Raw genomic sequence first — 20,565 nt, forward strand, 5'->3', positions numbered from 1 at the left:
GGGCGCGGCCACACCGCCCTTCCACAGCGCGGCAGCCGTCTAATTGCCTCGCTTTGCAATTGAGGCAAGAGAAGGCCTGAGACGACGGCGGTGGCTCAGGGAGTAGCGCCCGGGGTTGGACCGCGATCCCTCGCGTCCGCGTTGTTGCAAAACAGGCCCGTTCTGCACCCCGATTGCGGGACTTCGCAAACCGAGTGTGCCTCGCGTGCGGGCGAGGGCGGGGGGTCGGGGGACGGACGAGGACAGGGGATCCCTCAGGCGCATCTTCCCTGTGGCTCATCTTACTCTGTTCAGTAACTGTTCAATCACTCTACGGGAGTCGCAGTAAACATAAGAAACATATGAAAAGGGAAGACGCACAGAATGAGATGCTCGAGGAGCATTGTGTTTTGTTGGAAACTTGGGGAGAAAAATGTGCTGGGGACGGGGAAGGTCTTCGGCGCTTCGTTTACTGCCCCGGCAGCTGCTCCACGCGGGTTCCTGCTGCGGACGCCGAGCCAGGGTGGCTGCAAGTTTCCACGGGGGAGGGGCCGGCGGGCGCCCGAGGTCAGGGCGCGAGTAGCGCGCGCAGGCCCAGCAGCGCCGCCAGCAGGAGCGCGAGCCCGGGCGCGGGCGCGGGCGCGGCGCCGGGGGCGCGCAGGCAGGCGGCGTACGCGTCGAAGGCCACCTCGCGCAGCGCGCACACGTGCTCGGCGCGGCAGCCCTGGTCGCAGGGCTCGCGGTCGTAGCCGACCGAGTTGTAGACGTAGTAGCGCTGCAGCGCCACGGGATCGTCGGCGATGTGGCCCAGCGCCGCGTGCAAGGAGCGGGCGCCTGCATCGGGCACCCCGTAGGCCTTGGTCAGCCGGTACTCGAGCTCCCAGAGCGGAGTCCCCTGCGCGTTCGCCTGGCTCAGGTTCACGAAGTAGGTCACCACGTCCTGGAGAGAGGGCGCGAGGAGGGCCGGCCCTGAGCAGCTGGCAGTTTCCACCCACCCCCCAATCCTACACCTTGCATTTGCCACCACCCCCCTCCCGCCCCAGATTCTTTATAGCTCTAACAATGACGGCTGTTAGCGAGCATTTCCTACTTACGGGGTATGCCTGGTATGCTAATGGGGTAACTGCCCGTATTACCCTGATTTCACAGATGAAGAAACTGAGTCCTAAAGAAGTTAATTCATTTGTCCAGGGTCCTACAGGTGTTCAGTGGCAGAGGAGGGTTTGGAATCCAGGTTGCTAACCCTACCAGTTTTCAGTCCCAGGTGCGTAGAAAAGCTCAGTAAATATTTACAGAATTAATGGATAAAAAGCATCTTAAAGAAATGGCATGGAGTGCCTGGCTGAAAGAGGTTATGGAATTGTGGTTGATGAGGGTTTGGGATACACCCAGGACTCCTAGGATCAGATACATCTTTGGAACTAGAATCTGGAAAAGGCTTATCTGTGTGATGCTTTCCACTTAAATTTGTCATTAGAAGTGGGGTAAGAGGAACTGCCATGTATGGAGGGCAGCCTCCCCAGAGGCACATTGTGTTATTCCATTTGGTCCTCTCCAAACCCTGTGAGGGACTGATAATCCCATTCTACAGATGAGCGGAGGCGGGAAGAGGTCAAAAATCTCATGAGTGGTGGAGCCAGAATTCAAGCCCAGGCCTGTTGTGACTCCCTCCCTGAGAAGGTGTGTTGGGGGGGGGGGGCGTGGGAACCAGCTGGTGACTCCTCTGCTAAGGCCCTCTGAGTGCCCATGTGGACAACAGGCCACACTCTTGAAAGACCTCAGACGTCTCCTCCGTGCACACTTTAGTCAAGGACCTCAGTTACCTGATCCAGTCCCTGGCTTTAAATGTCCTCTCTCAAGCACCCAGTTAAATCTCTATATCCACCTCTCCCTGGGTCTCCAACTTGAATACCCGGCTGCCTCATCGCTGGGCATTTTCACTGGGATTCCACTTAGACCTCCCCAAGTGAACAGGTCCCAAACCAGACTTCTGATCCCTCTGAAATGTGCTCCTCCCACGGTGATCCCAGTTCAGTAAAGGGCAGCTTCACCCCTCCAGACGCTGAGGCCAAAGCCCTGGCTCCTCTCTTTCTCTCACACCTTCATCCAGTCCCCCAAAAAATCCTGTATCATCTGCCTTCAGCAGACATCCAGGATCTGGGGCTTCTCGCTGTCCCACTGCCACCCCCTGGCCTGTGCCAGCGTCACCTCTCAGCTGTAATTGTGGTCACCTCCTACCTCACCCTTCCCCTAACCCCCACCCCCGTTTCTGCCCTTGCCCCCTACAGCCTGTTCTCTGCAGAGCCGGCTAGCCGGCGGTGGGGGGATTTTGTAAAATTGTGTAAATCAGAATATTTCATCCTGCCCCAAACCCTCCACATCCAGAGTCCTGATCACAGCTGACAGGATCTGACCTCGTCCCTCCCATCCTCCCTCTGCAGCCATGACCTCCACGCTCCTCCCTGACACTCACCGAAAGAACAGTCCCACCCAGGGCCTCTGACTTGCTCTGTCCTCTGCCTTCCCCGTATGCCTGCATGGCTCCCTCCCTCCATCTACTCAGAACTCACATGTCACCCTATGGGTGAACTTCCGTCCCACCTACCTCACAGCACGCACGTGCGTGTGCACACACACCCAATAACGGTGACACCTGCCCCCTCACTCTTTGTCCTTAGCGCTTCTCTCCACGTCACACTAAACGTTCCTTTTCATAGTGTCTACTATAGGATAGGATACTACCGCATGTGTCTCCTGTGAGAACACCAGCTCCAGGACAGCAGTGACTTTGTCACCATTCACTTACGTATCTCTTGAGCTCAGCACAGGGCCCTGCTCACAGTAGATGCTTAGTACCTTATGTTAAATAAATTAAGGAATACTGTTTCTTTGCCATGTCAACAATCACAAGCCTAGCCCAGGAGATGAGGGGCTGCTTGGTGAGTCAGAGGTCTGCTTTGGCTGAGGACTTGTCGGTGTAGGCATAAGGCATAAGGTCACGCTGTGGGAGGCCTTGAACACCAGGCCAAAGAGATCCAGCTTATCTTGTGGCACTGGGGAGCCATGGAAGGTCTTAGAGCCTTCTGTAATGTGTAGTAGATGAGCTACAGCAGGGCACAGAGCTAGAGGTAGGGAGGCCGGGTAGGAGGCTATGATCTAGGCTGAACGGGGAACTGGGGACAAAGAATTATCTGAGTTTGTTGCAGGATCCAGAGTGGCTCGAGGGAACCAGAGCTCTAGAAGAGGGAGGATTAAGCTGGAAGGATCAGGCAAGGCGGTGATACATTCGGGTCCCTTCCCATCCTCCCCCTCCAGCCCCAGCAGACCCAGGGCTCCTGACCTGCAGGCTCAGTGTGGCTCGGTCGTATTCAAATACCCGGATGCCTGGATTGTTGGCCCCATTGACCACTCCAGGTAAGGTGGTTTTCCACGGGGTGACTCCAGGGGTAAGGAACAGGACACTGATGGGGGCACCTTTCAGGAGAGAGACCGCGGGACTGAGAGAGAGGCTGGCAAGAGGAGGAGGGGGCTGTGGGCTGGCCGCTGTCCTCCGTGGAGAGTACCTGCATCATCGTAGAACATCCGGAAGCTGTCGGTGTGGTGATGGCCGAAGAACTGCCCTGCGATGACTCGATGGTGCTTCCGGACCACCTTCAGGTACTCCTCGTTGAAGCCCTCCCGGAACCACGCTTTGTTCCGCGTCTTCTCGAAGAAGCCCGGGGGCACGTGGCCAATTATGTACACCTGCACGGACGGGGTGCCCAGGAGGGGCTCAGGGATGCCCTCCCCGACCCTTCACGTCCACCTCTCAACACTGGCCCCTCTCGCCAGAAGCAAGCAGACAGGCTCCAAGATCCCCCCTCAAGCCCACCCCCAGGCTGATGCCAGTGCTCTGAAGACCCAGCCATGATTTTTTTTTTAAAGATTTTATTTATTTATTTGACAGAGATCACAAGTAGGCAGAGAGGTAGACAGAGGAGATGCAGGAAGAAAGTTCCCTGCTGAGCAGAGAGCCCGATGTGGGGCTCAATCCCACGACCCTGAGATCATGACCTGAACCGAAGGCAGTGCCAGCCATGATTTTACCGGGTGTTTCCCACCTCTGTGCCTTCGTACGTGCTAAGGCCGCCCCCCAGAGGACCCCTCTCTTTTTCCCAGTCTGTCGTGAGGCTGGAAAAAGAAGCCCCCTCCTGGTGCCAGGCTGCTGAAGGACCCTCAGGGATAGAGGCCCCTCAAGGGAGTGGCTGAGCTTGTGCAGAGGTGGGACACTGGCTCAGGAGGTGACCCCAGAGAGGGTAGCAGGTGGAGGTGGGAGCCCTTACCATCTCCTTAGCTCGGGATGCACGGGTCAGCACGTCTTCCAGCCACCGGAACTGGTGCGCAGGGTCTGCCATGCCAGCCGTCTGCTCATTGTTGCTGTAGTACAGGTTGGTGTTGAGGACCACGATTCGCCCGGCCCCACTCGGGCCCAGCAACTTCTCAGAATAGAAGGCACCTACAGCGTCACAGCCAGGGAGAATCTGAAGGGTCCCCTGCCTCTGATGAGACATGTCTCCGTGCCCCCCAAACTTCGGTCCCACCGTCTCCTGTCCCGGCGTCCTCCCTTCCCGTCTTGTCCATAGGAGGACCATGGTGAGAAGACCAGAGGCTCTGGGGGCCCACTGCCCCAGCTCCAGTCCTGGCTCCTGCACCTAGCTGTGCAGCCTGGGAACATTTTGACTTCGCTGCTCTGTGCCTGGGTTTCTCCCTTTCTATAATGTGAAGAACAGTAAGATGTGTTTGTCCCTCCAGATCCACTGTCAACCCTGTTCACTCAACTCTCTGTCCTAGAAACTGATCTCCAGGGGTGCCAGGGTGGCTCAGTCATTAAGCGTCTGCCTCAGGCTTGGGTCATGATCTCAGGGTCCTGGGATCGAGCCCCGCATTGGGCTCCTTCCTCCATGGGAAGCCTGTTCTCCCTCTCCCATTCCCCATCTTGTGTTCCCTCTCTCACTGTGTCTCTGTCAAAGAAATAAATAAAATCTTAAAAAAAAAAAAAAAGAAAGAAAGAAAGAAACTGATCTCCATGGACTACATCAACTGGTTTCTGGCTGGGTTTGACCCGCTGGGACTGAGGACAGGCAAGAGAGCAGCCAGGGTCCCCTTGGACTGCTGTGTCTCTGGATCAGTGGCTCTCAGCCACTGATTTTGTTCCCCGGGGGAGCATTTGGCAGCGTCTGGAGACATTTTGGGTTACGGCGATGGAGGGTGTTCCTCATATCCCGCATCCTTGGATGTTACTAAATATCCTAGAATGTGTAGGACGACCCCCACAATGAATTATCCGACCCAAGATGTCAGTAGCACCAAGGGTGGGAAATGCTGCCTGAACCAGAGGTCGCTTCCCCATCCTTGTTTCCATGAGGAGTCTTGGAATGTGCAAAGAATGGTGCCTGGCACCCAGTAAATGCTCAGGAAATGATCCGTTATGATCCTCCTTAGAGCCACTGAGAGCACGGGCAGCGGAGTCAGCCCCAGAGTCTGCTCCCAAGCCGGCCACCTCTACATTGGCTGATCTTCGCCAAGGGACTCAACATCTTCAAGCCTCTATCTCCTTATCTGTGTAATGGGGATAAAATCGGTACCTGTTTCCTGGGATCTTGGTGAGGACAAAATTCGATGAGACCTGGGCAGACAAGGAAGTGCTTATAGTTGCAAAAAGTACCTTCTTTGAAGAGAGCGATGGATTCGTTGCTGAGCCAGGGTCTCCACAGCTCTGCTACTTGATTGTAGATGTTGTTGCTCCCTGCTGGGAACTGGTTTTTGGGGTGAAAGTCATGATTTCCCAGAGCAGCATAGACTTTGGTATCTGGGAGGAAAAAGAGACATGTAAACATATTTATGTGAAAGCACTCGGCTGAGCTGGTACTTTTCAGTCCACCGCTGACCGTGGGAGCCCGTGGGAAGAGCCGTAGCACAGATGAGGGAAATACAGAGATAAGCAGAAAACAGCATTCAGTAGAATCTGGTCGAACCTGGCTCAGACCTTGGAAGGAAGAGCAGTGAGTTCTCTGACCCCAGTTCCTAACCCCATTCCCAGCAAAGGGTTTCCTGGTCGGAAGAAAGCATTAGAAGACGAGAAGACGTAAGCTAAAAGATCGAAATAATCTTCCCATCCCTTAGGAGCCCCGTGGTAATGTAGAGCTTCTTTTTCTATTCCGTTCCAGGTCCACTTACTATTAGGGAAGGAGTCTGGTTCCCTCTGGGAGCCTTAGGAGTTTGACAAATTCCGTGATGCAACAGGTGTTTACTGAACACCTCGTGTGGGCCAATGCACAGACCCCGGAACCAGGCACCCAGTCCCAGTCCCAGGGGCCTCAAAGTGCAGTAGGGATGAGAGGTTTTCAGTAATCAGAGGTGGGAGGACTGTCACAGAAAGGGGAAGAGCCACTGGCTGTGGAAGTGTACGAGCTGGAGGTGGGGGTCAGAGGAGGGAACGGCTTGTGAATGACACCGGGCGGTGGCGGGGTGGGGGGGTGTCTTCAGATGCATTTCCTCCTCTTGAGTAGCCTCATTCCTGCTTTTAGTTTACGTCTGTGTCTGCCCAGTAGTAATTGCTCAATAAGTGTTTGGCCAGAAACAACAACTCCTCTGAGCTCAGGGCAGGGTTTTGCCCTTACAGGAACTTGGCAGTCCCCAGGGCATGAGTGACCTTGAACCAATGAGGGAGGCGGGAGCCTCTAACTCCCACGTGGGAAGATGTTTTCACCAACTTAGATCTGGGAGGGCTGAAAGCCCCACAGAAGGAGGTCATAAGGTTCCCATTGCTTGCCAACCCAGAAACCAGCTCTGTAACTGCCTGGAAAAAAACCTCACCTCTTCATAACTGCCGGCAGCCTAAGAATCCTTTTAGAGGGGCGCCTGGGTGGCTCAGTGGGTTAAGCCTCTGCCTTCTGCTCAGGTCATGATCTCAGGGTCCTGGGATTGAGCCCCACATCAGGCTCTCTGCTCAGCCGGGAGCCTGCTTACCCCTCTCTCTCTCTGCCTGCCTCTCTGCCTACTTGTGATCTCGCTCTCTGTCAAATAAATAAAATAAAATCTTAAAAAAAAAAAAAAGAATCCTTTTAGGGGGGTGCCTGGGTGGCTCAGTCGTTGTCTGCCTTTGTCTTGGGTCATGATCCTGGGGGCCTGGGATCAAGTCCTGCATCAGGCTCCCTGCTCAGAGGGGAGCCTGCTTCTCCCTCTGCCTGCTGCTCCCCCTGCTGTGCTCTCTCTTTCTGTGTCAAATAAATAAATAAAATAAAATAAAATAAAAAAGAGAGAGAATGAGTCTGACTCTTGATTCCGCTCAGGGGGAGTCTTCTTGAGATTTTGTCCCTCTCCCACTGCTCCTCCTCTCTAAAATAAATAAATCTGAAAAAATAAATAAAAGGATCCATTTAGAAAAAAAAAAAAACACAAAACCTTGGAATTCCAAGGACAGATAAGAAGGGAGGGACTCCCCCCTTTTCTTGCTGCTTCTTTGTGCCGGGCACTGTGAGAAACCCCTTATGAGCATAAAAGCTCCAATGAGGGCACGACCTGGCCTCTAGTCCACGGCCAAGTTCCCTCCTCCTAGAATGGCATCTTGCTCTTAGTGGATACTCAGTAAATATTTGTTCACTAGATGAGCGAGTGATGACTCTACTGAATCCTCACAACATCCTTCTAGGCAGGTACTATGACTGTCCTCGCTCTGCGCAGACGCGAAACGGAGTCTCCAGGGCACCACCCAGCCGGAGCGTTCACCGGCAGTCCCGGCTCAGCAGTCCTGGAGAAGATGGGCCGGCGTTCACAGTGACTGACGGGGAACGCAGGTGGCACGTGGCAGGAAGAACACGTGACATGTGATGTGGACCCAGAAATCTCGAGCTTCCGTCCCTTCCTCCTTGCCAGCGAGTTGCCTGACTGCTCTGTGCTTCCGCTTATTTATCTACAAAGCGGAAATTGTTCTGCTTCACCTGTGTTGCTGTAATTCTCAAATAAGATAATGTCTCCTTTTAATTCTTCTAGTATGTTCTTAGTTTAACATCTCTGCAAGTGGGCTGTGACTTCTCATGGAGGCCGAGCGCCGTTATATTCTAACAACATTTTTTTAAAGACTTTATTTATTTGATAGAGAGAGAGAGAGATCACAAGTAGGCAGCGCAGCAGGCAGAGAGAGAGGAGGAAGCAGGCTCCCCGCCGAGCAGAGAGCCCGACTCGGGGCTCGATTCCAGGACCCTGAGATCATGACCTGAGCTGAAGGCAGACACTTAACCCACTGAGCCACAGCTAATTTACCTTTGTATGTGAACTCATAGTTGTAAAGCATTTTCTTTTTTTTAATATATTTTATTTATTTATTTGACAGAGAGCACAAGTAGGAGGAGCGTTAAGCAGAGGGAGAAGCAGGCTCCCCACTGGGAAAGGAGCCTGACGTGGAGCTCAATCCCAGGACTCCGGGGTCATGACCTGAACCAAAGGCAGATGCTTAACCGGCTGAGCCACCCAGGTGCCCCTGTAAAGCATTTTCTTGTCCATTATTTCACTTTTATTCCAGAAGCCCCTCTGGAGCAGAGGAAAGGGCGCTTGAAGTCGGATTTGAGTTTGACTCCCTCCCCAGGAACTGACTAGCTTTGAGCCATCGGTGCCTTCCCTACACAACCAGACAACTGTGCATAAAATGATTCGGGTTAAGGGAAGGAGGTGGGAAAGGAGGTTGCCTCGTGGACTGGTGTGAGCTGGTGACAGCAGCTGCGAGCCCCTCCTGGAGTGGTGGGTCAGATAGGTGCTCAAACAAGGATTTGTGTCCCCGCCCTTGCCACATGACCTTGACCTGTTTACTTGACTCCAGGGCTCACATGTCTCAGCAGTAAAATGGAAATAGCAGTAGCACTTCTCTGCAGGAGCACCACAAGCGTGAATGAGCTACAGCATATCGTATTCTTAGAGCAGTGCCTGACACTTAGTACATAAATCCATGCAGTTACTGCTGCTGCTAATACTTATTTTTATTATCAACAATCCTATCTGGGGCCTGGGGATCTGTGTCTAAGACCTTAGAGGATGCAGCTGTTCCAGAACCCCAAGGGGGTGGGGGTGGGGGCTAGTGGGCTGCTCTGACAGGTCCCCAGCGGGCAGCCTGAGAGCCTGATTCGGTGTCTGGCACCTTGGGTTCAGCACAGGTTGCTTAAAGACATCTTCCAGGACCGTTAGATGGGGCATCAGGTCCCACTCGCCTCGTCAGGTCCCATGGGGCTGCTGCCGTAACCACTCACGGCTCTGCCTGCTCTCCTAGGCTCTGAAGTCCTTGTAAGCACCAAGAACAGCACCTGGGCTGGAAATCAGCATCTCCCAGAGGCCCCGGCAGCCAGGATGGTTGGAGAGCGGTGGATGGCAGCTCTGGGGCCGCAGCAGGACATAGGGCTACATGCGAGTCCCCAGGAGACCTCCAGGAACAATGCCTTTTTATAGCTGCAGCTCCCCCGAGAAGGGGCTGTGAGTCGATGTAAAGCAGGCTCGGGCAGAAGACAGAATGAAAAGTCTGAAAAGTCAGGCATTTCCGTTCGTAGGTTCTGCGTGGAAACACAGGGCAGTGGTGGCTCACATTCCTCGATCGATCGATGTGAGACCTGGCCAGCGGCCAGCGTTGGGGCTGTTGCTGTCCCACCCCCACCGGGCCAGACACTGTCTGGGCTTCAGGCAATGCTGCGGGAGACAGATGGCAGGGGCTTACCTGGAAAGACCTCTCTGATGAGCCTGGTCAGGCGCTCCACGATTCCCAGCACAGCGGTTTCTCCCAGCCTCTCATTGGGCACGTGAGGTGTGTCATCACTGCAAAACACCACCAAGCCCATTTGGTGCAGGCAGCTCAGGAGGGGGCCCGAGAAAAGGAAGGAACAGTTCAGCCATGAGAAAACAGGCCGTGGAGCCTGGAGCCTGCCCTCTGCAGCCCCTGTGAGGGGAGGGCCAGGCTGGAGCCGGAGTCTCTCAGGACAGAGTTCAAACCAGGGCTCTGCCAGTGACCTGCTGTGAGTCCCTGGGCTGGCTGCTTAAGCTCTCTGAGCCTCCATTAGCTCATCTGTAAAATAGGGGTAATAATGGTACCTACTCCTAGAGTATTTCTGAGACTCTAATAAAGCTGGGAAAATGATATACATAAAATATAGACAAGTGGGACCACTCTTCCTTGTAAAGAGCATATTTCCCAGGCGGCTGTCCTAACTTGGGCTCCAATGAACCTCTTCTCCTTTCTTTTTAAAACAATAGATAAAAACAAAGGAAAATAAAAGGCATAATAGTTGCTGCCAAGTTGCAATTAATATTATTATGTTAAGACGGAAGCTTGGGGGTTCGAGTCCCGTTAGCAAGTCCCCAGGGAGCTTGTGGTGGAAAAGCTGTCTCTGAGTCCTGCTCCGTTCCCCAAGGGTTCTAGGGAGCTGGGAGCTGGGAGCTGGCATCAGAGTTTAGAGTTCATCTCTACTCTACGGCAGATCCAGGACCTGCCCTAGGACAGTTTAGTCCACTATTCTGCTGACCTAAATTCCTGGATCCAATTTAGAAATGGGGCACGTGGATGGCTCAGTCAGTTAAGCATCAGACTCTTGATTTCAGCTCAGGTCATGATCTCAGGGTCATGAGTTCAAGTCCCACATAGGGCTCCACACTGGGCATGAAGGTTACTTAAAAAAGAAATATACAGGGACGCCTGGGTGGCTCAGTTGGTTAAGCAGCTGCCTTCGGCTCAGGTCATGATCCCAGCGTCCTGGGATCGAGTCCCACATCGGGCTCCTTGCTCGGCAGGGAGCCTGCTTCTCCCTCTGCCTCTGCCTGCCACTCTGTCTACTTGTGCTCACTCTCGCTCCTCTCTCTCTCTGACAAATAAATAAAAAAAAAAATAAAGAAAACCTTTTAAAAAAAAAAAAAAAAAGAAATATACAGCAAGGCCAGAGAGCAGGGGAGGAGAAAGAGAAAAGGTAAGAGTCCCAACAATATAAAGCTTGAGGACCCAGCTGGACCCAATGGGGTGAGGCAGCTCACCCCCAGGAAGTTAATCAGCTTAATAGTAGTGATACTGTTACCAGCAGCAAACCTGGCTTGCTTTGTGCCCCGGACTTTCTATGTGTTGTACTCACATCCACTAATTTGTTCTCCATGATAACCTTCCCACGTGGGTTCTGTTAGTCCTGTTTGACAGATAGAGAAACAAGGCACAGAGAGGTGGCGGATTCTCAAAGGGGTGGAGCCAGGGTTTGAACCCAGTCGGCTGGGCTCCAGAGTCTACACTTATACCCATTACTCTCTGCTGCATCTCTGACCCTCCTTAGGGCCCCAGGAGGAGCCCAGCCCCCTGCCCACCCCAGGGACAGGCCAGGGGGTCCAAGGACATCAGAACAAAACTCCTCTGCCCTTTATATTTCTAGTTTGGAGGATCTAATTCTTTCTTTTAGAAAACACTCCCACTTTCTACAGGTTACCCATAAGGGATGGCAACTTGTCCCAAGAAGTCAAACTTTTCAGAAATCGAATTATAAAAGGTCCCAGAGGTCATCTCATTCAACATCATATATATCCACAAGGCCCCAGAGATTTCCCAGAAACATCATGTTTCTGTTAAAGGATCATGAAATTCCCAAAGCAGTCGCCTTTCCCAGAGGGATCATATCACATCTTTCAGAATATTCCTCCCAGGCCCCTCCTTGGAGAATCCAAAGGCTCCTGGAGCACAATCCGTCTTGGGAGCAAGAGTTCAGGGTCAAAGCCTAAAGCTCACTATCTTCTTAGACTGATTCCTGAGCTGCCCAGACCTCTCCTGAGACACTGTCCCTCCCTCCCTCCCTTCCTTCCTTATTTCAAGATTTTATTTACTTATTTGTCAGAGAGAGAGAGGCACAAGCAAGGGGAGTGGCAGGCAGAGGGAGAAGCAGGCTCCCCACCCACCAGGGAGCCCAAAGTGGAACTTGATCCCAGGACCCCAGGATCATGACCTGAACCAAAGGCAGATGCTTAACCAACTGAGCCACCCAGGAGCCCCGACACTATCACATTTCTGAAGTGTCCAGCCCTGCAGCCTCCTGCTGCCAACCACAGCGTCCATCTCAGTGTCATTCCCAGTCACTACCACACCACACGGAGGGACAGCTGGGGGCATCATGGGCTTAATCCCACCCTGTACAAGTGTCCAAGGAGGCTGGAAGAGGGCGCAGGAAGTCAGAGCACTGGCCAGCCTTCCTCACCAGCCCCCTGCTTACCACTTCCTGGGAGATGGAGTCAGGTGCCCTGCAGAGCTCCCACATCTGCCAGTGAGCCTCCCTCCCGGCTGGGATACAATGGTCCGCGGGCTTGTCACCCACAAGCCTGGGAACTCCTTGAAGGCCAGTCTGGGTTTGTATCATCTTGGTTCCCTAGTGTTGACCCAGGGCTGAGGCAAGACAGGAGCCAGGGAGTGAAGGGTGGACCACGAGGGACAAGGACAGCCAGTTCTGAGGGAAGTTGGAGGGCTCATGGCATGTCCTTGGATGAGAAGCAAGAAATGGAATCTGGCTGAGGAGAAATCACCCACCCCACAAGCTGTCCTTCGGCAGAGCAGTGTTGTGACCGGTGAGAACCATCCCCAGGCCAGGGCAGCCAGGACACTGGGTCCCAAAGCCAGGACCACTCTCAGCCCCCCTACCTTCTTCCCTCCTTGCACGTGGATCCCTAAACCATGGTGGGAATGGCCCCAGTGTTCATCGCCCTGACTGAGAATCTGGGAGTTCTCGGGGCACCTAAGTGGCACCATCTGTTAAACCTCTGACTCTTGACTTTGGCTCAGGTCATGATCTCAGGGACATGGGATCGAGCCCCTTGCTGGGCTCTACACTCAGCAGGGAGTCTGCTGGGGTCTCTCCCTCTCCCTCTGCCTCTGACTCTCCCCGCTACTCTCCCTCTCTCTCTTTGCGCCTCTCTCTCTCTCTCTCTCTCTCAAATAAATACATAAATCTTAAAAAAAAAACATAAAATAAAATCTGGGAGTTCTCCACATGCCCAGATGTGCCCTGACTGTGTCCCCAGCCTCAGAGAGAGCTGTGTTCTACTAAGGTTAGGAGACAGAGTCAAGGGCATAGACTGCGGGATGGGCCAGGCCCACAGTTCCCTTGAGCTTCAGATCCATCCTCTCTGAATCCGGGCCGGTATAAGGACTTGGCCTGGGGAGGGAGCCAGGCCCGCAGGTGGCACTCAGCAGCCGCCTGGTGAAGGGTGGCTTTTGTGACTGCTCTCACCCGGTCCAGAGGATGAAGTCTGGCTCCGGCTCGATCTCCTTCATGGCGTAGATGGAGGAGTTGATGAGGGCCCAGGGAGAGTCGCAGAGGTAGTCGCCCCAGGGGCCTGCGTTGGGAACTGGCTGGGAGCCAGCTGATGGGCACACCTGGAGGGGGTCTTCAGATACCTTGTAGTCAGGGTCAAGGTGCAGGTCAGAGATGTGCCAGAATTTGCCTGCAGGGGAAAGGAGACAGCCTTTGATGTTGGTACCTCCCTGAGCCTGGATGGGGAGGAAGCCCAGCGGGGGTCCTGGCTTGGGGAGAACAGGCTCCAAATGTAAAACACTTTCCTCCGAAGCCAGGGTTCACAGAGAAAGAGCCACAGGTCTGACTTGGCCCCAGGAAGCCCTGAGAGGACCTGTGACCTTTGACCTTCTCCATTTCCCCACCTCAGGGGACCCAGCAGCAGCAAGGGGATTGGGCTTCAGTGACCCTCAAAGAATCCTTTGGAAATTCTAAGCAGAGTGCTTGTTTGAAAGCTAAGTTTGGGGAGTGTCATGGTGTAGGCTCTGGAGCCACCTACAAGCTGTGTGACCTTGGGTGTGTCGCTTCACCTCTCTGAGCCCAGAACTAGACCCATAGCTTCCAACCTAGGCTGGCCAGAATGTCAAAAATCTCTTGGCGGGGCGCCTGGGTGGCTCAGTGGGTTAAAGCCTCTGCCTTCGGCTCAGGTCATGATCTCAGGGTTCTGGGATCGAGCCCCACATGGGGCTCTCTGCTCAGCAGGGAGCCTGTTTCCCTTCCTCTCCCTCTGCCTGCCTCTCTGCCTACTTGTGATCTCTGCCTTTCAAATAAATAAAGAAAATCTTGAAAAAAAAAATTTCTTGGCATGAGGAGCACCTGGCTGGCTCAGTCTGAGCAGCATGCGACTCTTGATCTCAGGGTTGTGAGTTCAAGCCCCATGTGGGGTATAAAGATTATTTAAAAAGAAAATCTTTAAAAAAAAAAAATCTCTTGGTGTGATCCCAACAAAGAAACAGGCCACACGGTGGATTTGTCATCTGTACCGGGGGGTCATGGGGGAGCCGTGGATAAGTAGTTTCAGCCATTCTTATTGACCACATTCGGGCTCTGCCCTAAATCCTGTGGTTTTTTGGCTAAGACAAGGGTGAGGCCTGGGATTTCCTCACCCTCCATCACTGCTGTCACTTCCTCCTCCATTTCCTGTGTCACTCAGGGACAACAGTCATACACCCCAGCCCCGCCCCCAGCCCAGGAAGCCTGGATTCCGCCAGGGAGCCCGGGGTTTCCCAGGGCTGCTTTCAGGAATGGATAGCCACAGCACCACACAAGCCACAGGACACTCCGTGGGGCTCTAGGAGAGATCCAAAGGTCAAGTCCAGCCCCTGATCCTCTCTCCAAAACTTCTCCTCACCTCTCCTTACCTAAACCTAGTCCCAGGAGAGGATCAGAACCTTGTTTATACTAAGGTGCAAATGACTGATTAAGTAAGTCATGATCCCTCCCAAGGTCATTACACAGTCACTGCGGCTCTGGAGGGGCAGTTGACCCTCAGACAATGCAGGTTAGGGGGCACCGATGCCCACACAGTCAAAAATCTGTGCATAACTTATGATTCCCCCAAAACTTAACTACGAATAGCCTACTGTTGACCAGAAGCCTTTACTGATAACATCAATAGTCAATAAACATGTATGTTGTATATGTGTTATATGCTCTATTTGTACAATAAAGTAAGCTAGAGAAAAAACGTTATTAAGAAAAGTCATAAGAGGGCACCTGGGTGGCTCAGACGGTTAAGAGTCTGCCTTGGGCTCAGGTCATGATCGCAAGGTCCTGGGATCAAGTCCCGGGTCGGGTTCCCTGGTCAGCAGAGAGTCTGCTTCTCCCTCTACTCCTCCCCCTGCTACTGATCTCTCTCTCTCTCTCTCTCAAATAAATAAATAAAATCTTTCAAAAGAGAAAAAAGAAAAATCATAAGGAAGAGAAAAAACATTGCAGTACTGTATTTATCAAAAAATTTGTATATAAGTGGACCTGTACAGTTCACACTTGTGTCCTTCAGGGGTCAATTGTATTGATCATTATCCCCACTTCAGATAAGGAAACTAAGGCTAAGGTCATGTTAACTAAGATCAATACGCCTGAGATCAGACAGCAAATAGTGGAGGTCCCGTGGCTCTCGATTTTCTCCCAGGAAGATGTGATTGCTAAGGGCATAAAACCAGTGCCCTTTTTTTTTTTCAAAGTAGGCTTCACGCCCAATATAGGGTTTGAACTCACTACCCTGTGATCCAGAGTTAGATGTTCTACCCACTGAGCCAACCAGGCGCCCCAAAAGGGTGCCTTTTTATTTTTGATATTTTTTTTTGTAGACAGTCTATGCCTGCATGTTTCTTTTTTACCCAAACTGAGAGTCTTTGTTTATAATTGGGGGAATTCAAACTTTTCGTACAAATTGTGATCAATATATGTGAAATTACTCCTACAGAGAAAATCCCAAGCCAAAGAAACTAACTGCCTCATTTCAACTACTAAATGGGCAGAGTTGGTCGGCTCTCCTGAGCCCCTGCACGGAGACTGGAAGGGGGTCACACCTGCTTCCAAGCCTGAGACCGGGCTGGCCAGGTCCGATAGAGTGAGAGGTCCTTTGCCCTTCTCTCTGGAATGCGGTCCCCTGGCTTCCTCTGAAGACCAGGCAAAGACCAGTCCCCCCGCCTGGAGCAGGCTCTTCAACTAACCATAAGCAGGAAGCAGTTCTGCCCCTTTGAGGTCAGCCCTCCGAGAAGCCAGGGAACATTGCTTCACTCCAGAAACTCCTTGTCTGCTGACAGGCTCACATTCGGCTGTCAGCTTCTCTTCCCACAAGCTCCGGTCTAGCCAGAGTGTAGAACTGAAATTCCTTCCAGCCTCCCTGGGATTCCTAGTTACGTGTGTGCGCGTGTGTGCATGTGCGTGTGCGTGTGTGTGTTAGTGAGGTGTCCTTTACCTGCTCATCTCATCTCATTCTTGCAGCCATTCCGTGAGGTGGGATTCTTATGCCCATTTCACAGATGAGGAAACTGAGGTTCAAACCCAGCCCTCTCTGGCTCCAGAGCTGAGGCACAAAGTTGACTCAGAGCCTCCAGAAGATGGCTTTTATAAAACACATATGTTACCCATAAAACAGTGGGAGCCACAGGCTTCTACGGAATTAGTCACAGACTGTGAGGAATTAAGCTCTATAACATCATGGAGAAGGGGGTGAGTCTAAGGACCCTGAGGGAGGTGGGTTGTCTGGTTTCTTTCTTTTTTTTTTTTTTTTTAAGATTTTAATTATTTGGGAGAGAGAGAGAGAGAGCATGAGAGGAGAGAGGTCAGAGGGAGAAGCAGACTCCCTGCCGAGCAGGGAGCCCAATGTGGGACTCGATGTGGGACTCGATCCCAGGACTCCAGGATCATGACCTGAGCCAAAGGCAGTCGCTTAACCAACTGAGCCACCCAGGCACCCCGATTGTCTGGTTTTTAATGCAGGCTCTCCCCTGTGTTGGCTGAGGATTCTGGCAAGTCCGTTAGTCTTGCTGAATCTCGGGGTGTTTGACATCTGGCCTGCTTGTCTGAGAGCAGCAAGTAAGTTGGTGAAGAGAAAGGGCTGGTAGAGAAGAATCCCAGTACACCACAGCCCTTGGCAGCTACCCTTGGGGCAGGAGAGACTGGGAAGGTGTGGGGCATCGGGCAGTGCAACACTTTACTCTGAGACCAGATGTCCTCAGACTTTCCTGTGCGTAAGCCTCACCTGGGGGTCTCATTAAAATTAAGAGCCTTTATAGATTCATGCTGCTTGAATCTTTTACAGTAAGAAAGTATTCGTGTGTTCCTTCAGTTTTACGAATAGGTATACCAATCTTAGCTGTCATTATTATTCATTAATTATTGAGAATATGAATAAATTGGGGCACCTGGGTGGCTCAGTCGGTTAAGCATCTGCCTTCAGCTCAGGTCATGATCCCAGGGTCCTGGGATCGAGCTGTCATCGGGCTCCCTGCTCAGCGGGGAGTCTGCTTCTCCCTCTGCCTGCTGCTCCCCCGCTTGTGCTCTCTGACCAAAAAACAAAAACAAAAACAAAAACAAAAAACCGTTTTTTAAAAAAAGAGAGAGAATATGAATAAATTTGGTATTAATTCCAGTGAGTAGTTGAGAGCACAAACCTGGGTTGGAATTACAGCTCCGCTGCCCACTAGCTGTGGGACCATGAGCAATTCTGTGCCTCAGTTTACTCAGCTGTAACCTACCTATGTTCACCCTTCTTGGCCCTTTTCTTTGTCTGTTTCAGCGTTCCTTTGTTTGTTTTGACAGTATTATTTTATAAACAGGGTGAAGTTGTACAGCCTGGGTTCATGTCCCGACTCGGACACTTACTACATGTGTAACTTCGGGTAAGGTGTTTCACTTCTCAGCGACCTCGATAATCCCCACTTGACAAGGCTGTTGTGAGGGTATAATGCAAAAAACTTGGGCAGTGCCCGGCACAAAATAAGTACTTAATAATTGTCAGCATTGGTCTTGGTTTTGCTCTATCGCCTTGAATCTTTCCACAATCCCCTGAGCTCTTCCCTTACTGCTGTCAGCGTTTTTCATGACCGTAAACGATGCTCAATGAACATCCCGTGCATTTGTGGGGGAGGGATCCTTTTTAACCACCAGGCCTCTGAGCTGCAGGCGCCCAGTGCCATTTGGATTTCCAAGAAAGCATAATTGAAAGCGAAAGAGTAAGAGAGTGGGAGGTCCTTTCAACCATTCCCACCCTTCTGCCAGACCGCCAGGGCCCTGGAGTCCCTCAGTGGGGACTAGGGTCTCTCTCCTGGGTGGAAGGAGGATGGCCACTCAGCCTTCTCCCAGGCAGGTCGCCCTCATAGGGAATGACACACTCTCAGGGCTCATCCCAGCGGTATTTCCAAATTTGGGTCACAGCATTTGGAGCCCAGTCCCTCTTTGGCATTTTGCTCTGGTCTCCTACCCCCAGGCACTGGTGCTCCTCCTCAATGGCTTCTGAGATGCCCGGCTGCACGAGCAGAGCACTTGGCCGGAGCTCCCAGCCTCTCCTGGGTCGTGTCCAAGGGCGTGCACTGACTACGGGAGCACCTAGAGGCCACCAACTTTCGGGGTCCAGCCTGGAAAAACTGAGCCCCACAGAACAAGCAATAAGCAGAGCCCGGAGCCTGTCCCTCCCTCTTTCAGCCTCATTCCTAGAGCTACAGAAAGGGTGTTGGGTTCTCTGTTAGGTCCCTTCCCAGGACTCCAGGAAAGGACAACCTAGGACAACCTAGGATCATTAAGGAGAACCATTAAGGGGTCCAGCCTGGCCACTGACTCCTTTTCCACCTCATGGAACTCTAACGGGCATCTCCAACTGGACACATCCCTAATCAAACCGCCATCCCCTCCTCCTACACCTCAGCCAATGACAACTCTGTCCTCCCAGCTGGAGGCAAAGACCCAGGAGTCACCCTGGAGTCCTCCTGTTCCCACATCTGCCAGCAAGTCTTGTCCAGAATCAGACCATCTCCAACCCGCCGTCCTCCTACCCTGACGAGCCTCCGTTTCCTCTCACTGGAGGATGACAACAGCCTCCCCACAGGTTTGGCTGCTTCTCCTTTACCACAGCGGCTCAGGTCGTGACCAACCACCACAGTGTGCCCAGGGCTGAGGGAGTACCCAGGTCACGGAACTTCAAGTGCTAAGATTAGGTAAGTCCTGGGCGCACTGAGACATGTTGGTCACCCTGACTTTCACCCCACTATGGTCTCTTCTCAGTGCATAGCCCAGGGGGCCTTTTCAAGCTTACTCGAGTCAGATCACCCCACGGCTCTGCCTAAAAACTCTCTAATGATGTTGCACTCCACCCCGAGGCCTTACACCGTCTACATGTTTATATGCGAGCTCACGCCAGCCCCCCACCCCCACCCCCATGACCCTCAACTTCATCTCTCCCATTCACCTTGCCTACTACTTTGCTCCAGCCACTCTGGCCCCGGGCTCGTCTTCACATGCATCCCCTGAGTGTCAGGTGCAGGGCTTGTGTGCTTTCTATGTTCTCTTACTGGAAAGTCCCCTGGATGTCCCCAGAGGGAGGGATGCTCCCTCCCTCACTGCCTCAGGTCTCTACTCAAATGCCAGTCATTCATCTTAAGCCCCCCCCCCAACCCCCACTCCCACCCCTTTCTTCCGCTTTATTAGTCTCCATAACACTTATTACTCCTGGAATATCATGCATTTATTTGTTCAAGTGTCTTTTGGTCTGCTTCTCCCTAGTTGAAGGAATGCTTCCCTAGGACTGGAGCTTTGTTTCCTTTCTTTTCTGACACATTCTTGGTTCCTAGAAATAGGGTGTGGTATGCAGAAGGCCCTTAACCCGTGTTTGTTGAACGAGGTCATGAATCTGCCTGCCACCTTCCACCTCTACCAGATAGCTGGCTCTTACGTACCCGCACGTCTTCGCGAAGTCGGTGTCCCTCCCCTGGCCAGCTCTGGCCTCCACTTAAGATCTTCAGGCTCAAAGAGCACCCCCACCACTCACCCACTCTCTCTCCCCGGGCCTCCCTGCCCCCGCTTCCCACCTTGCTGTTTTTAGCAGCATTTCAGCTCCCTGTGAACCACTTCCAGGAGCCACCGACCCCAGGTTCACAGTATAAAACCAAAGCATTTGCAAGGCCTACCTTGTTCAGCTCTGGCGACTCCCCAGGGGGCCAGGAAAAGGAGCAGTTTGAGCAGCCTCATCTTTGGAGCTCACTTCCTGGAAGCCCCGGGCTTCTCCAGGAGCTGGGGCCAACACTGCAGGTTTCCTATCTGGATGCTCTTGGCCATGGGCTGGAGCAGAAGTTCCGGCCCATGGCCGTGTGTGCCCAGTGATCTGAGGCACTGCCTCCTCTGGCTTTTCTTCCTTTGCCTGGCAGGGCGTGAGCTGGGCTGGCCCAAGGAGGGGCATCAGCCAGGCCTTTGAACTCTGAGGTGGAAAGCAGCACTCGTCCTGCCTGTTCCGCAGAGCACGTCCGTGCAGCCGGCAGCTGGATTCTCCAGGAACCTCGCCCAGCCCCTGTGACTGAGTGGCAAGTATCATCTACCTTCCTCGAGCTTTTACGTAGCTCCAACCCCGGCAGAACGAATCGGCCTGGATGAACCGGGGGTCTCAGTGCCAGCTGGAGCTCTAGACGTTCTCCACAAGCCAAGACTAGGTCACACATGCATTTATGCCAGGAGCCATGTGCCCAGGAGATGGAAGGCACCCGGGGCAGCCTCTGCCTTCAAGAGGGACAGGGAAACCAAGGGACTGCCCTTTGGCACGTTA

At 52.9% G+C, this 20,565-nt stretch overlaps 1 protein-coding gene across 1 annotated transcript; it reads right to left on the reverse strand.

Moving 5' to 3' along the window:
- Positions 1 to 361: 361 nt before the first annotated feature.
- SMPDL3B (sphingomyelin phosphodiesterase acid like 3B) lies at positions 362 to 20,304 on the reverse strand. Its single transcript, XM_080802170.1, has 8 exons — positions 19,937 to 20,304; positions 13,242 to 13,455; positions 9,716 to 9,813; positions 5,684 to 5,827; positions 4,302 to 4,474; positions 3,543 to 3,723; positions 3,320 to 3,453; positions 362 to 919 (listed from the first exon to the last, which is right to left on the reverse strand). The coding sequence occupies exons 1-8, from the start codon at positions 19,995 to 19,997 to the stop codon at positions 548 to 550; spliced, it is 1,377 nt and encodes a 458-aa protein (XP_080658296.1). The 5' UTR covers positions 19,998 to 20,304; the 3' UTR covers positions 362 to 547.
- Positions 20,305 to 20,565: the final 261 nt, after the last annotated feature.

The sequence above is a fragment of the Martes martes genome (genome assembly GCF_963455335.1).
Source record: "Martes martes genome assembly, chromosome: 4".
Lineage (NCBI taxonomy): Eukaryota > Metazoa > Chordata > Mammalia > Carnivora > Mustelidae > Martes > Martes martes.

Excerpts from the sequence above, each read along its gene's own strand:
- SMPDL3B (XM_080802170.1), bottom strand. The coding sequence starts at position 19,997 with ATGAGGCTGCTCAAACTGCTCCTTTTCCTGGCCCCCTGGGGAGTCGCC. Across the intron at positions 13,456-19,936 it reads AGTCGCCAGAGCTGAACAAG|GCAAATTCTGGCACATCTCT; the intron begins GTAGGCCTTGCA and ends TTTCCCCTGCAG. Across the intron at positions 3,454-3,542 it reads GATGTTCTACGATGATGCAG|GTGCCCCCATCAGTGTCCTG; the intron begins GTACTCTCCACG and ends CTCTCCTGAAAG.